At 45.0% G+C, this 13,851-nt stretch overlaps 2 protein-coding genes across 3 annotated transcripts; both read right to left on the bottom strand.

The window, feature by feature from the left end:
• Positions 1-1,167: 1,167 nt before the first annotated feature.
• On the bottom strand, positions 1,168-4,626 carry mylpfb (myosin light chain, phosphorylatable, fast skeletal muscle b). Its single transcript, XM_037463403.2, has 6 exons — positions 4,483-4,626; positions 3,783-3,881; positions 2,552-2,732; positions 2,330-2,408; positions 2,191-2,239; positions 1,168-2,099 (listed from the first exon to the last, which is right to left on the bottom strand). Exons 1-6 carry the CDS (start codon positions 4,483-4,485, stop codon positions 1,995-1,997), a joined length of 516 nt encoding a protein of 171 aa, XP_037319300.1. The 5' UTR covers positions 4,486-4,626; the 3' UTR covers positions 1,168-1,994.
• Positions 4,627-5,963: 1,337 nt separating this feature from the next.
• Positions 5,964-12,321, bottom strand: LOC119212685 (sesquipedalian-1-like). Of its 2 annotated transcripts, none has more exons than XM_037463390.2 (4): positions 8,706-8,868; positions 8,306-8,410; positions 7,666-7,969; positions 5,964-7,284 (listed from the first exon to the last, which is right to left on the bottom strand). In XM_037463390.2, the coding sequence occupies exons 2-4, from the start codon at positions 8,384-8,386 to the stop codon at positions 6,905-6,907; spliced, it is 765 nt and encodes a 254-aa protein (XP_037319287.2). In that variant the 5' UTR covers positions 8,387-8,410; positions 8,706-8,868; the 3' UTR covers positions 5,964-6,904. The 2 variants fall into 2 exon arrangements, 1 of the variants encoding a protein (XP_037319287.2); XR_009942868.1 differs by lacking the exons at positions 5,964-7,284; positions 8,306-8,410 and adding exons at positions 11,332-11,522; positions 12,045-12,321 and having other exon boundaries at positions 7,850-7,969; positions 8,706-11,230.
• Between the last annotated feature and the right edge of the window lie 1,530 nt (positions 12,322-13,851).

The raw sequence follows: 13,851 nt of genomic DNA, 5'->3' as shown, positions 1-13,851 counted from the left end.
ACAGTCCAAACAACAGCAGCCATCAGAATCCTGGGAGTCAAACTCTTTCTCACCCGATAAGTAACAGGATGAACCACAGCCAGGTAACAGTCCAGACTGATACACGTTATGAAGAGAGGCCTCCCACACACATTGAGTGCAGCTGTGAAGTACATAACTTTATCATATCTGAGGTTAACGTTGTTCGACAAGGGAACAAAGTATACGAAATAAGAGACCAAAATCATTGCATCCAAGAGACAGAGATTTGCCATGAAGACATCATTGGGGCTCAAAGAGGTTCCTTTTCTTCCTTTCTGAAATATGTCCAAAAGTACCACAAAAGTTCCAGGTATTGCAAAGACAGTCGAAACAACAAGGACACACAACAAGAAGAAGAGTCCCTCGGGATGTTCTGAACACAGAGAGAGAGGAGCTGTTGCATCAGTGATGTTAAGTGAGAAAGACATTTTAACAGAAGAGGAAGCCCAGACCTTTCTTTCACTGTCGTATTGATCAATTGAAGGCACTCTACAGACACTGACCATTTAAGCAGGCCTCTCACTCCGTGTCAAATGACAATACGACAGCTGTGTTTTAGCCAGTTCTCTGGATTTGAATAGTGCGTGTGCAGCAGTGAGTGTTAAAGATGACAAGCCACACCATCATCTGTCACACGGGCCATTTGCCATCCAGATTTGAATTTGTTTTACTGTAGTATCAGGATAGGGAAAAATGATTAATGTCATGGCATTATGTACCTCAGTCCAACCCGATGAAATCCAACCACAGAATTTGTTCCATTTGTTTTCAGCCACAAATGGGGAAAAAATGCATGAAATCCACATTAATTTTATAAACCATGACTCATCAAGTCAGGTTAGATTAAATGGGATTATTAGAATGAATGCAAATATTTCCATTCTGTCCATTTCCCATCACAATCAGGATATAATTCGTGAAGAACTAGCTTCTCCTAACAAAGTATAATTTTTGAAGTGTTAGGTTTCCATTTTTGTGTCCCTTCGTCTTGCACAGTTAGTATAAAGTTGATACTGTGTGAATAAATGTCATTCTTTTGATCTCTTTTGGAAAGCAGGCTGCCCAAATCACACCGTGATAATGTTTCACCCCATGCATGGTACAGTATTGTCCACATCCCCACTTACACCAACAGACACAGTGCGATACGAAAGATAGTTGATTTTATTTGTACTTCTTTATTTGTTACAGTCAGACACGATCACAACAGGAGGAAACAACAGTGAGCGAGAGGTGGGAGAGTCACAAACAAAGACTTTTTACTTTTGTTAATTCATTTCTCACTACCCACTCACCGCCTTTAACCATCTCTTTCCCAAAAAATACAAGATTTTGAACTTCAAAATATTGTGTTTACCTATCTTTCGCTGCAACTTTTCCCTTTCCTCCTGAGTTTAAGATAACGAGCAACGTATTTAAGAGCGGGGTAGGCAAACTATTATAGTTTAGTACTCGCACTCTTTTCCCGTGGACTCAGACAGAAGGACAAATTCCATCAAACGTTCCCGTGTCAGGTTGAGACTAACAGACCACATGTGTCAGGCCGCTTTTACTTGTTTCAAGTAAGGGACTCTTCTGGACCGCGTCATGCACACGTGCTGCACGAAGGCATGGCCTGTTGGCCTCAACACAGAAGGACAGAATGAACAATGGGGGAAAAAGAAGGAGCAACAACAGGCGGGGACAGAGATAGGGAGAGTGTGTTGGTGCCACAAGATTATTTATTTTTATTACAAATAATCCCGTGTCCCCCTGTCGGTGCTCACACACACCAACAACCCCCACAGCCTTCAAATCCTCTCACTGAGTCTTTTTCGTAGTGAGCTGGCAAGCGGGCCGGGGGGGGCCAGAGGAAGTGTGCGAGGGGGCCGAATGGTCGGAGAGGAGGGCAGCGAGTGGATGGCGGGGTCGAGGGCAGGGGTCGAGGGCGGGGTTTCAGCGGCGGCGGTGGCGATCTTGGTGAGAGGTGGGTTTTACTCCTCCTCCTTCTCCTCTCCGTGTGTGATGACGTAGCAGATGTTCTTGTAGTCCACGTTTCCGGCCACATCGGGGGGGAAAGCGGCCCACAGGTTGGTCATCTGCGTGGGAGAGAACAAAGACGCGGCTCAGAACCCTGAGCGAGTGAAGACGGGACGGAAACATCAGCGAGACAAAGGTGCTTTAGCCCACCTCCTCAGGCGTGAACCTGTCGCACTGGGTGGTCAGCAGCTCCTCGAGGCTGGAGAAAGAAACATCGGATGGTTTATCTTGATTAAAGACCAAGAAGAGCGAAGCCTGTTGTGATAGAAGGTGAAAGCAAAGGCCTTACAATTCCTTCTTGATAGAGCCCGTGGCTTCAGGGTCCAGCACCTTGAATGCGGTCACGATAACGTCCTCGGGGTCAGCGCCTGAAGTAAAAGCACCCATTAGTCTCAACTATAATAATGATGGTGATTCAATATCAATCCTGACTCATTTGAATCATCTAATATGAGGAAAACAGATCAAACCAATGTTGGCTTGAGCTGTGCGAGGGGACGCATCCACGCACCCTTCAGCTTCTCGCCGAACATGGTCAGGAAGACGGTGAAGTTGATGGGGCCGCTGGCCTCCTTCACCATGGCCTCCAGCTCCTCATTCTTCACATTCAGTTGGCCCATGGTGGCCAGCACATCCCTGAGATCGTCCTTGCTGATGATGCCATCTCTGTTCTGGTCGATGATTGTGAAAGCCTGCCGGGGACGGTGAGGTAAGACGAGAGAGGTCAGTCGGTAGATATAAATGTGTTGGATCTGTTGGGGGCAGCAGTGAATTCGCCGCCTCCTCGGGTGCCAATCAGAAGCCGCCAAAGCATGACCTTTAATTAAAACAGGGGGAAATCGAGATGATCACATTTCTCACATGTCCCGGTCATAAGACCTGCATCTGCCGATTGTCTGCCGGGGGGATAGCCTGCCAACGTAACCGTGTAAATTTGGATGCGCTCTCCACCTCTCGCCCCGCATAGCTGGGCGTAGCACCCAGTGAAACCAAAGATGGCCTTGCAAACCTTTTGGGACTTGGCAGCTGGTTGGCCACTTGTCATTTCGAAGGTGTTAAAACGGTCTCGGAATTCGAGACAAGCCCATTGCGACATTTAAGGAGAGGGTATCAATTACTGCAGTCACCCCATGACCCCTTGCCTTTTTTTGTCTTGCGACTAAATCTGATCACAATGTCCCCCGTGTCATTCCAGACCATTGTATTCTCTTGTCTCTGTACCAGAATACAACGGAAGGGGCGAACCATGCGATCTGAACAACAGGGGTGTTCTAGTTCGTGGTAACATTTTTTTAAAGAGGTTCTTGAAGTAACAACAACAACATCTTGTTCCTCTTGGCTGGCAGCAGACTCAACTTCAGGATCTCTGATGTTTTATTGTTCTTTGTACCTTGAGTCTCTCTATTCCTGCTTTGTTTAATACAAACAGCCACCAGCTGTCTGGCGGCTTTACAGTGGGGTCACAGAACAAGTGTTTGAAGTCTCTGAGGAGGATTACTGAGTGACTCCAATGGAGAGGTGCCCGCTGTCGTCGGAAAAAATGTGATTTAGTGTCCTGTCATGCTGACGGGGGACATTACTGCTTCTCTGCAGACAGCCAAGGTCTATAGCTCCAGAGGTCAAATGATGCATGCAGTCATTGCACTGTACGAAATGTATTTTAACTTCACAGAGACCCCAATCCATACTGCTGGGAAACTTTAGCTTGGAAGTTCTAGTGATGTTATTGAAGGAAATTTTACCTCCTTGTACTCCTGGATCTGGCTCTGCTCAAACATGGAGAACACATTGGAGGACCCACCCTCGCCCTGCTGCTGCCTCCTCTTGGCCTTCTTGGGTGCCTGGGAAATGAAAGGTAAAATATACTTAAGAACAAACAAATGATCAGTCAAAGAGAATACGCTACAAGCTGCAGTGATTTTGGATAAATCAAGCAAAAAACAATTGGGAGATGAGAGATCAAAAACAAAAGGATGAGTCTGAAAGTGCCAGTTTCAGTAACTGCTCCATTGCTGTTGTAGTTATGATCAAGGAAACAATGTTCAAAAAAAGTCTAATTCATTTAATATATCTGGTGGCGTTTGCCAAATTGCCAAACAAAATCACATAATTTAATGACAAATATATTTTTTCCCCATGAATAAATTACACTGATTGTAAAAACTATCATCCCATTCAGAGTCAAGTAAAATGTAATATTTTGAGAATTTAATAGTAAGCCGGTGATCCCAAAACATCTTGAATTCTAGTAATTCATGACAGTCAAGTTTGTAGATGTTTAGCTCAAGCCTGCAGAAAAAGTTCAGACTGGGTGAAAACCCACAATCTGAGATGTTGTTTGTGTCTGTTGGTAATCCGGACAAGAAATGTATCAGTGAGGCTCTAATCTCATCAAACATCCTACATCCCTAGATCCCTTTCAAGCCACATGGCTGAACTCACCATCTCTCAAGTTCTTTGGGGTTGTTGGTGGTCAAGAAGAGAAGCCTACGCCAAGAGGATGTGACTGACGTGAACGCACGGACCCCAGGGTCCTTTTATACTAGCCCCGCGGCGGGGGGCTAACTTTAGCCTCACCGTCAGGTTTGGCTGGGAAACAGACCCGAGGGAAAGTAGGAGAAAAGGGGGAGGAGTGCAGAGGTGGCCGGGACGGATCGGTTTACCGATGCTCCAAATAGGCCCCTGGGGTCTTGGAATGAGGTGAATTCAATGCCAACACAGTCCCCGACTTCGGCGTCGTCCGAGGACTAATATGGCCAAACTGACAGGGCATGCTGGTATGGCCCTGGACACGTCTTCTTCCTCTTCTCGATAACCCTTTTCGTGGCTATTTTAGTTCTTTTTTTTTCTATGTCCAACATGAGAGTAGAAAACCATCGGCGTGCGGCGACTCCACTCCTTCATTGATACACACACACACACACACAGGGATTGGATCAACATCAATTAACAGCCTAAAGCCGCACAGGGTGCCGACATATGCTCGGGGTTGACATATCCTGAAGTCATCACCTGGCCACTTGATAGGTTTGGTCCGAGGTCCGTGGCGGCTACCAGATCACTGGTGGCCCGCCGGGTTTATAAACAGCCATGAAACCTGAAAACAGTCGGCTGATGGATATTGGTCGCGTTCCAGCAATGACACGCGACTACCGGGCCTCATCAGGCACCGACCTTGCCTCAATGAGAAATGTAAACAGTCCTCAAATACCGACACCGTGCGGCAGGAAATACTTTCAAATTATGTTTGCTTTAAAACGAAGGAAAATGTCTACATGTCTGCTTGGTCTCTTTGTGTCTGGTAGAGGTGCGAAACGGCGTAAACGAGAATCCCGATTCATAGACCACATGGGTGAGAAAGTCTGATTGGACTAAATGAGCAGATTTGGGTGTACTAATTCTGGGTGCTCCTGGAGGCTCCCGGTATAGTTGCTTTAGAACAGGGCAGCGAACCCACCCACTGAACTCCATATATGAGCTCCACAGGCCGCCATCAATCACACCACTGCACAGCCAAGGTATGTGTCGGAATCCAGGAACAGTGCGGACCGGTTCTTTGGGACCGGTTCCCCTTGTCTTGATTTATTCTGATCCTACAGCCTGCAGCTGATTACTAAATCCTAGCTATTTGTAAAGAGGGAAACCAAATTTGAATCCAAAGGAAAGAAGGTCGTAGGCGTCAAAGCCGTCGCTTCCTGAATGGGCTTCAAGGTGACAGAGGGACCGAGCTCTGTTAAAGTCCATAAAACAAGACAGCTGTAGAGACACAAATAGCCCTGCAGCCCCCCACCCCCCCCCAAACACACCATTCTCTCTTCTATAAGGCCTGTTTTTTTACAGTTACTGGCCTGTAATGAAGCATAAGGGATTTGGAACTTTGATTCAATGGCATACACACAAAATGGGGAAATTAGGTGATCATTTTGCTGATTAAAAAGGCTTGGTACAAGACTGACCGTGATATAAAAAACTAGCAAGGCACAAAGTTGGCATCACACTCCTCCCTATCCACTATATTTATTATTTGATGAGCTAGGACCTGGTTTAAAATCATAGTTTGGGAGACTTTCTGATCAATTTTAGTATAATTTAGATATCCACATAGAAACTCTGGTATTGAGTTAACACGAGTATCACAGAACAATTACCATGTTGTGGTTTAACAGTTTCAGTTTACATCCATATCAATCCAAAAGGTCATTGCATCCTTTTAAACATTTTATTATTATTTTATTGTCTTAATTGGCTGGTGAATTCCTGAGTTGTGCCCCAAAACCATGTTTTGTGAGGTCACAGTGACCTGTCCATTGTGAATCAGTTCATCCTTGAGGCCAAGTAGACTTCAATGAGATCTGAGGAAATGTCACGTTTCTTTCTTTAATGATACTCAGCCAGACAGAGTTGATATACAGGTGAAACTCGAAAAATTTGAATATTGTGCAAAAGCATATTACTTTGAGTAATTCAACTTAAAAGGTGAAACTATTAGTATATATATATATAATTATACCAAATAAAGGCTTGAAATATCTTACTTTGCATGTAATGAGTCTATATAATATATTAGTTTCACCTTTTAAGTTGAATTACTGAAAGTAATGAGCTTTTGCACGATATTGTAATTTTTCGAGTTTCACCTGTATGTAGGTAGACCAGGTGGACCTTGTCAAGGAGATAAAGATCAATTAGAGAGCGGCCTCTTGTTCAAAATCAAGGTACAAAAATCAACAAAATAGTAAAAAATAAACAGTATGTTTTTCTACAAAGAATATATAGACAAATACATCCTAACAACAAATGCTGTAGTTCTAAATCCTATATACATATGTTGATATTAAAGTTTAGACACGGTTTCATTTCAGACTTATTCTCCAAAATCGATTAAGTTTTCACCCTCAACGCCAGCGGCGCCCTGGTCCTTCTTTGACCATTCAACAATCAGTTCCTTCACCTCCTTTCCAAAATCTTCATGCAACCTAGTGAACTCCTCCTTGGAGGCCGAAGAGAACCCCGGCCAGTCCTTCAGAGGCGCAGCGGGCTCGACGTTGGCGCTCCTCTTGGGCCACAGCTTGGGGGATCTCCTGGTGGTCGCCTTGTAGGAAACGGTCGTGGGTTGAAGCATCTGACTGGAGCCCGGCCCTGCTCCCACAGCCGGGTGGGCCGCGGCGTATCCCGCCTCTGCCGCGCTGAAGTTCGGCATGACGAACGGGTTGGCCGGTTCAGCGGAGAACTCGCCAAGTGCATCTGGAGAAGACAGTTACATTACCCTCTTTTTCTTTCTTCTTACAGTAACCGCCAAGCAAAATCAGAGGATTCAAAAAAAGGGCTGCGACTCTTTCTCCATGACTCTTGCTTTACCATAACGACGTTGGCAGTAAAAGGTCTCTGGCCTAAAACGCAACTAAAGGTTCTCAAGAACGGTACGAGAATAAGTCACCTCGTGAGATCACGACGCCTGCACCCTGCGGCCACCCACGATGTGCATGGCGTGTGATGTGCAGGCTACAAACAGTGGGGGGGGGGGGGGGGGAGGCCTCGCACAGCTGACCCCTCTAGAACAGAAGCTTCTTTCTCTCAGACACAGACCGAGAAGAACGAGACGCGGAGCCCGTCGCGTCCCCTCACCTCTGTACTTCTTCTCCAGGTCCATCAGCAGCAGGGCCAGGTAGCTGTGGTTGGCCGACAGCAGGGCCTTGATCCAGCTCTCCTGACCGGCCTGGTCCTCGGCGGCAAACTTGTACGTCCGCAGTCCCGGTTCGTCCCACACCAGCGAGAAGGCAAACGGCTCCTCGGACTCGCACAGCTGGACGGTGCAGCCCTCCAGAACAATCACCCCTGTCACGTCCCGGTCGGCCGGCCGGTCCTTGTAGAAGAGGAGGTTCCCCTTCAGCACGAACCAGCGCTTCTGATAGGAAGTCTTTCTCTCGCCCTGCGAGGCAATGGCGCAATCTGTGGTTAACTCACTCGTGTACAAACGAGTCCTTTGCTCAATTTCTTACACAACAGTTGGTGGGGACACAAGCAACGAGAAAAACTAAAAAGTGTAGTTAGGTGTTTTTGTTTCAATTAAAATTTCCCGCACTTTTATTTGCCTAAATATGATTAATTCTAGTTGAGTAATATTTGAATGCCACATCTTTGTTGTGTATCGCAGTGTGTAACTTTGTTTTGAAGGCTGGTTGGGTGTGTAATAACTCAATTCACTTCGTAAATCATTGAGGGGGCAAAAATAGAAACTTAAATTTTGATCACTACATTTCCCTACCTTCTTGTGGAGGAACCCTTCTTTGTCCACTTGGGAGGTGCAAGCTTCAAAATAGGAGACAATTCTCTCGTGAATCTTCATTTCTACATCACGGGCAGCTTTGACCTGGAACCGCAACACACGAAACAACAACTTATCCTAGAGTAGTTACCCATTAATTACTGGTTACGTCGGGTTTGCGGATACCTCGCCATAACGAGCTTATTAAGTCGCACGCGAGGACACGTCGGAAAACATTCCGGCCGCAGCGCCATTAATGACCGCGTGCCGTTTGAGGCGGTGACGTCTTTACGCGCTTTAGGCGACTCGTTGTCGTTTGTAAAACGTGTAACTTTAACTGGAAGGAAATTGCTGAGCCAGAACTATTTATCTCTCTTCCACATGGTTCTTTTTTACTAACCTTTTTCTTGCAGTGTGTGGTGTTGTTTCGGTTTCCTCCTCCTGTGTGTGTGTGTGTGTGTGTGTGTGAGTGTGTGTCAATCACTTCCTGGTTGCCACGGTGAGGGCAGACCACTAAAACATTGTGAAGTCACTTCATAAACAGAGATTCCCTCCTCACAGAAGCCTCTGTGGAAGGTGGTTGTCCCTGTGGTGGTCCCGCCGTACACTTGTTCTGCTACTTGCAATTATATGCATCATTTGTTAGAGGAATTAAATGTATTGTACATCATTTACATTGTTTATTCTGTACACATGCCATCCATTGCAGTCTGTCCGTCCTGATAGAGATCATTTCAGGTTCGTGCCAGATAACACGGGGGGCCTGTCCTGTCCCCTTTATTTCTATTGTGCGTCATGTCTATATTTAAGAAAATATGAAGTAGTGGACTTGAATTAGAGTGAAGCACATTTTGGATGCTGCCATGTGCACTACACGGATCGTTGACATTTGCATTGAACCGTGGACTACTTCCTGGGGTGTAAAGTCAAGAAAATAACACTCCAGCTTTGTATTAATAGTCTGTTTTTACTTATCGATAAAAAAAAGCCATGACACAAGAAACGTGTGTGTACGTAAACAAGCCTTTGAGTGACAGACGCTCAGTTGGCCGTTTGTGGTAATAACAAATTAATTTATTGCTTTGCTGCATGAACAATTTTCCTGGCTTTTATCATTAATGGCAAAAAGAGTTGCAATAAGTATATGTAGCACACAGCGAGCTTTGATCACTCTGGAAAATCACATTTCAAAGACAATCATGCAACCCCCATTCTAAAAAGTTTAAATTGTCTTCATCATTTAACAATGTGAGATAACTCATTTTTTTCATTTACCTACAATATTTTAACCTGCTCTTTTTACCAAATGCTGGATTTATCGTTTTTACAGCAAACTAGAACTGCACTAATGCAGCATTTAAAATGTTATTGTATTACGTTTCCCTTCTGTATTATTTGAAAACTAAATGATTATGTCATGCATTGGAAAAAATAAGTTAACAATTGAAGGTGCTAAATTAAATGTATAATTTACTCATTCCTATCTTAAAATCCCTGCAGTTGTTTTGTTTTCGTACTAACTAGCATTACAAGAGTTCTATCTTTGGGTGCACTAACCGGTCGAACACAGCTGATGGTAGAAAGAGAGATGCCACGAATTCCTGAAATCGTCTCAGCCACAAAAACTGAAAATCACCTGAATTAATGGCTGTGGAGGACCTTTAAGCATGTTTGTTCAAAACGTCATGATGTGAAATCCCACAAACAACCAAATCGTGTTGTAGAATGATGTACTGATCAGTGCATTTCTCTCTCTGTAAAGCTTTAGCTTTAGTTGTGGTTAAATGATGACCATCTACGTTGCATCGCCATTACAAGCACAAAAGGAGTTGCGTAACAAGCACACAGCTGGCTACACACCAGAACAGCAGGACACTCTTTGTCACAAGCCACGATTCCAAAAGAGTTTCAATATTTGTTATCATTGAAACGATTTCTTAAACTAAGTGCAAAGTCCCATAAAGATCCTTCACAGGTTCTACAAAAAAAAAGTGTGCAGATTTTGGTCAGTCTGGCGTGACATTCATTGCAACTGTAAGACCTCTCCGACGTGAATCTTCTGATGTCTTTTCAGATTCTCCCCCCGACTGAAGCTCTTTCCACACCGGTTGCAGTAGTACGGTTTCTCCCCTGTGTGGACCCTCTTGTGTTTCTTTAGGTCTCCCGCCTGGCTGAAGCGTCTCCCACACAGAACGCAGCCATACGGCTTCTCTCCCGTGTGACAGCGCTGGTGGATTCTCAAGTTCCCCACCCGGCTGAACGTCTTGCCGCATACGACACACGAGTGGGCGTCATCCCCCCCGAAGTGCTCCACCCGGAATCTTCTCCCGTCGAACGCGGCCCGGTTGGTTTTTGCAAAGCCGTGCCTCCTCGGCGTGGCTTGTTTGCCGTGCACGGTGAGGCGTCCGTGCGGCGCGGCACCGACCTGTGACCTGTGCGTCCCGGCAGAGGTCTGACGGGACGAGTTGCAGCTTAGATCCACACACCCACTGAACTGCCGTTGATGAGACGAGGGCTCGGATGCCGCGCAGCCTGTCGGTTCGTACTCCCTCTTGATAATGCCCGGATTGAGCCCGAGCGAGGGGCCACACTGAGAGGCGCACGCCGTATCGGCCACGGCGGCACTGAATCCGCTGTTCGCTCTGGTCGATGCATCCTCAATAACGCGTGTCACCACGTGTCTGTGTTCCACGCAGCGCTCCGCAGTTTGCGCCGAGTTGCACCCGGCTTGTGGCTCGGCGTTATTGTAGGCCTCCTGTGGTTTCAATTCCTCCTTCACATCCTTGACGGGTTGGTGGCTGACTACGCGTTTTTGCTCAGCGAGGTGGAGGTCCGGGTCCTGCCTCAAAGCGAGCATCAAATCCCGCTCCTGACTCGGCGCGTCTCGTCTTTCTTGAGGTGACGAACTACTTGTACGTAGAGCAGCTGAGAAATCAAGACCAAAAAGAAGGAACTGTTGGAGTAACACACTTCAACCCGGACAGCAACATTATTCATGATTCAAGGCAATCACACGCGTTACCCACCTATGCTCGATCTCGTTAGCTCGTCCTGCAGCTCCTGCAGCTTTCTCTTTAGACTCTCGTTCTCTCTCAGCGTTCTGGCCGTTTTCTCCTGGTACTCGGACACGGTCTCCTTCACCACCCCCAGCACCTCGTGCACCGCTTCGGTCAGTAGCTTGGCCACTCGGGCATTTAAACGTTCAAGTTTAGACATCCTGAAACAAAATGGCACTTAAGGTAAGAAATGACTGGACCGCTTGTGCCTCTACTCTTACTGCAACTCTTACTGCATACTGAATAACCGAACATGTTTCACAAATAGATACTTCCTCTTGTTAAAGCTGCAACCTGCAGTGTTGCGTTAAAAAAGGGAAGTACAATAACAAAGCAACAAATGGAAGAATAGTTCAATTGTAGTTTTAAAATAATAAAATCTTTTATTCCTGAGTAATATAATTGTGATTATAATGCAGATTCCCTGTTACTCTTGATATGCAACGGTTTTTCACATATTGCAATCATCTTAACAGGGTAATCATGCCTGTTTTGAGTATTTGCAGTGGGGCGTTACATTGATCAAGTAACATGTCTGCTACGTATCACAATCTGATCGGCATTTTCCCATTAGGGTTCCGTTATTGTTGCGGTTTATATGTTATAAGTCAACCAAACAAGTGTTGAATCCCCGCAACAGTCAACGGGCTACGTCACGTTAAGCTTGTTAAGAGCCGCTGTACCTGCAAGCTAGAGGGTCGTGAGGTCAGCAGTAGAACACGAGGAGCTAACGGTAGCTACATTAGCTAACATTGACGTTAGCTACTATTAAATTAGGCTAACTCCGGCCCTTTACAACTTTAAACAAACGCGTCATGTGGTTACCGTGTTACCGAGACTTTCCAGTAAGCTTAGTTTAGACAAACTAACCAAACAAGACAATATACGTTGACAAAATTGAAATGGAAACGAAAAAGCGACACCGGAATCTGAACGCAAGATAACTGCTCGCCCCTTCCGGAAGTGACGTTACATCTGCGGTGTGAGTCTGGAATCTTGTTTTCAGAATAAAACTGCAATTTTGACACATTTATCGATTTGCACATCTCTGTAAATACTTTGTGGTATAAATATGAGATCTGACGTAGCTACTGACACGTAGAACCCAGATCAATATAGGTGTCTTTTACTCATCATTCAAATAAATATGCATGTGCTAAATAAAGATATAAGGAAATGTATGTAAATTAACTGTCATCACACACCTCATCTAATCCATGCTGATCTATTAAATCACAATATGTTTCACAAGCTAAATTCTGGATGTCTTTTGCTGAGAGCGTGAAAACGTTTTTATTCTCACCTGCCAGCAGTGTCCTCAAGGTTCAGTCTGTCAGTCTGGACCTAAAGGTACTGAATGTGTCATAGAATTGTGGTACGTTCTCCTCAGGAAAGATCTCTTTGATCTACCTGAAGAGTAAGCCGGTCTTTTTCCTTCGCCTCTCGGGAGACTCAAGCAGAAAACAGGAGGATTCAGCATAAAGATTTCAAATTAAATTGATTGATATTTTAATTTCACACTTCAACATCTGCCCACACATGTGTCCACAGACTGGGTTTGATCCGTTTTCATCAGGCTCCCACTTGTATAGAAAATGCATTGAGAAGCAAATCACATACACATATGTAATATGTTTTTATCTTTTTTATTATTTTGACTAAAAATGTAAACAGAACCACTATCAATAAAAATAAGTATATAAATCTAACCGGTTTGTCAAAAGCCTGACAAACACACCTTTGTGGAGAAAGAAAAGGGAAGTAGTTCATGGAAATTTTGAGATTTAGCAACACCTTCAAAATGTTGGCAAGGATGTTTCATCATCTCGTCTAAAACGTGATGCCATAATGTGCTGCAATGTTATTCACTTTTTCTGAAAAGCTTGAGCCAACAGATAATTGTTAATTCAATTGAATCTCAAAAGGTTCTACTGAACAACCTTAGTGTAATATAAAACAATTCAGTAGCCAAGTGACACATACATAAATATAAAAAAAGGCAGGTGTCTCTTCAAAGAGATTTACAAGCCACAATGAGGCCCAATAAAACAAGAATACAAAACTTTGACTGGCTGTAATGGCTTCATGGATTATCTAAAGGCAGGAATAAACTGCCTGACGTCACTCACCAGACTGCAATTCATTTCATCAATCACAACTCATTGGTCCAGAGACCGCTCAACTTTAACATCAAAGTTCTATATTTTTCAACCCACTGACTCACATGTTGCAGTTGTCCTCAGCATCACTGGAAATTGTTGGCCAAACAGAATAAATTCCCAAGATGCACCAAATATGTTTATTTCGTTTGGAAATTGGACGACAAGACCTGTGTGGCATACACAGAACCCCTAGCCCGCACTCTCGTGCTCATCTATGCGGGATAAAGCGAAGGCCTCACAGGTGAGTCTGCTGGTGCTTCTTCATGTTGCTCGAGTGGCTGAAACTTTTGCCGCAGTGCCCGCAGCCGAACGGCTTCTCCCCGGTGTG

Source organism: Pungitius pungitius, chromosome 21 (genome assembly GCF_949316345.1).
Source record: "Pungitius pungitius chromosome 21, fPunPun2.1, whole genome shotgun sequence".
NCBI lineage: Eukaryota > Metazoa > Chordata > Actinopteri > Perciformes > Gasterosteidae > Pungitius > Pungitius pungitius.
This window is presented reverse-complemented; position numbering and strand designations above follow the sequence as displayed.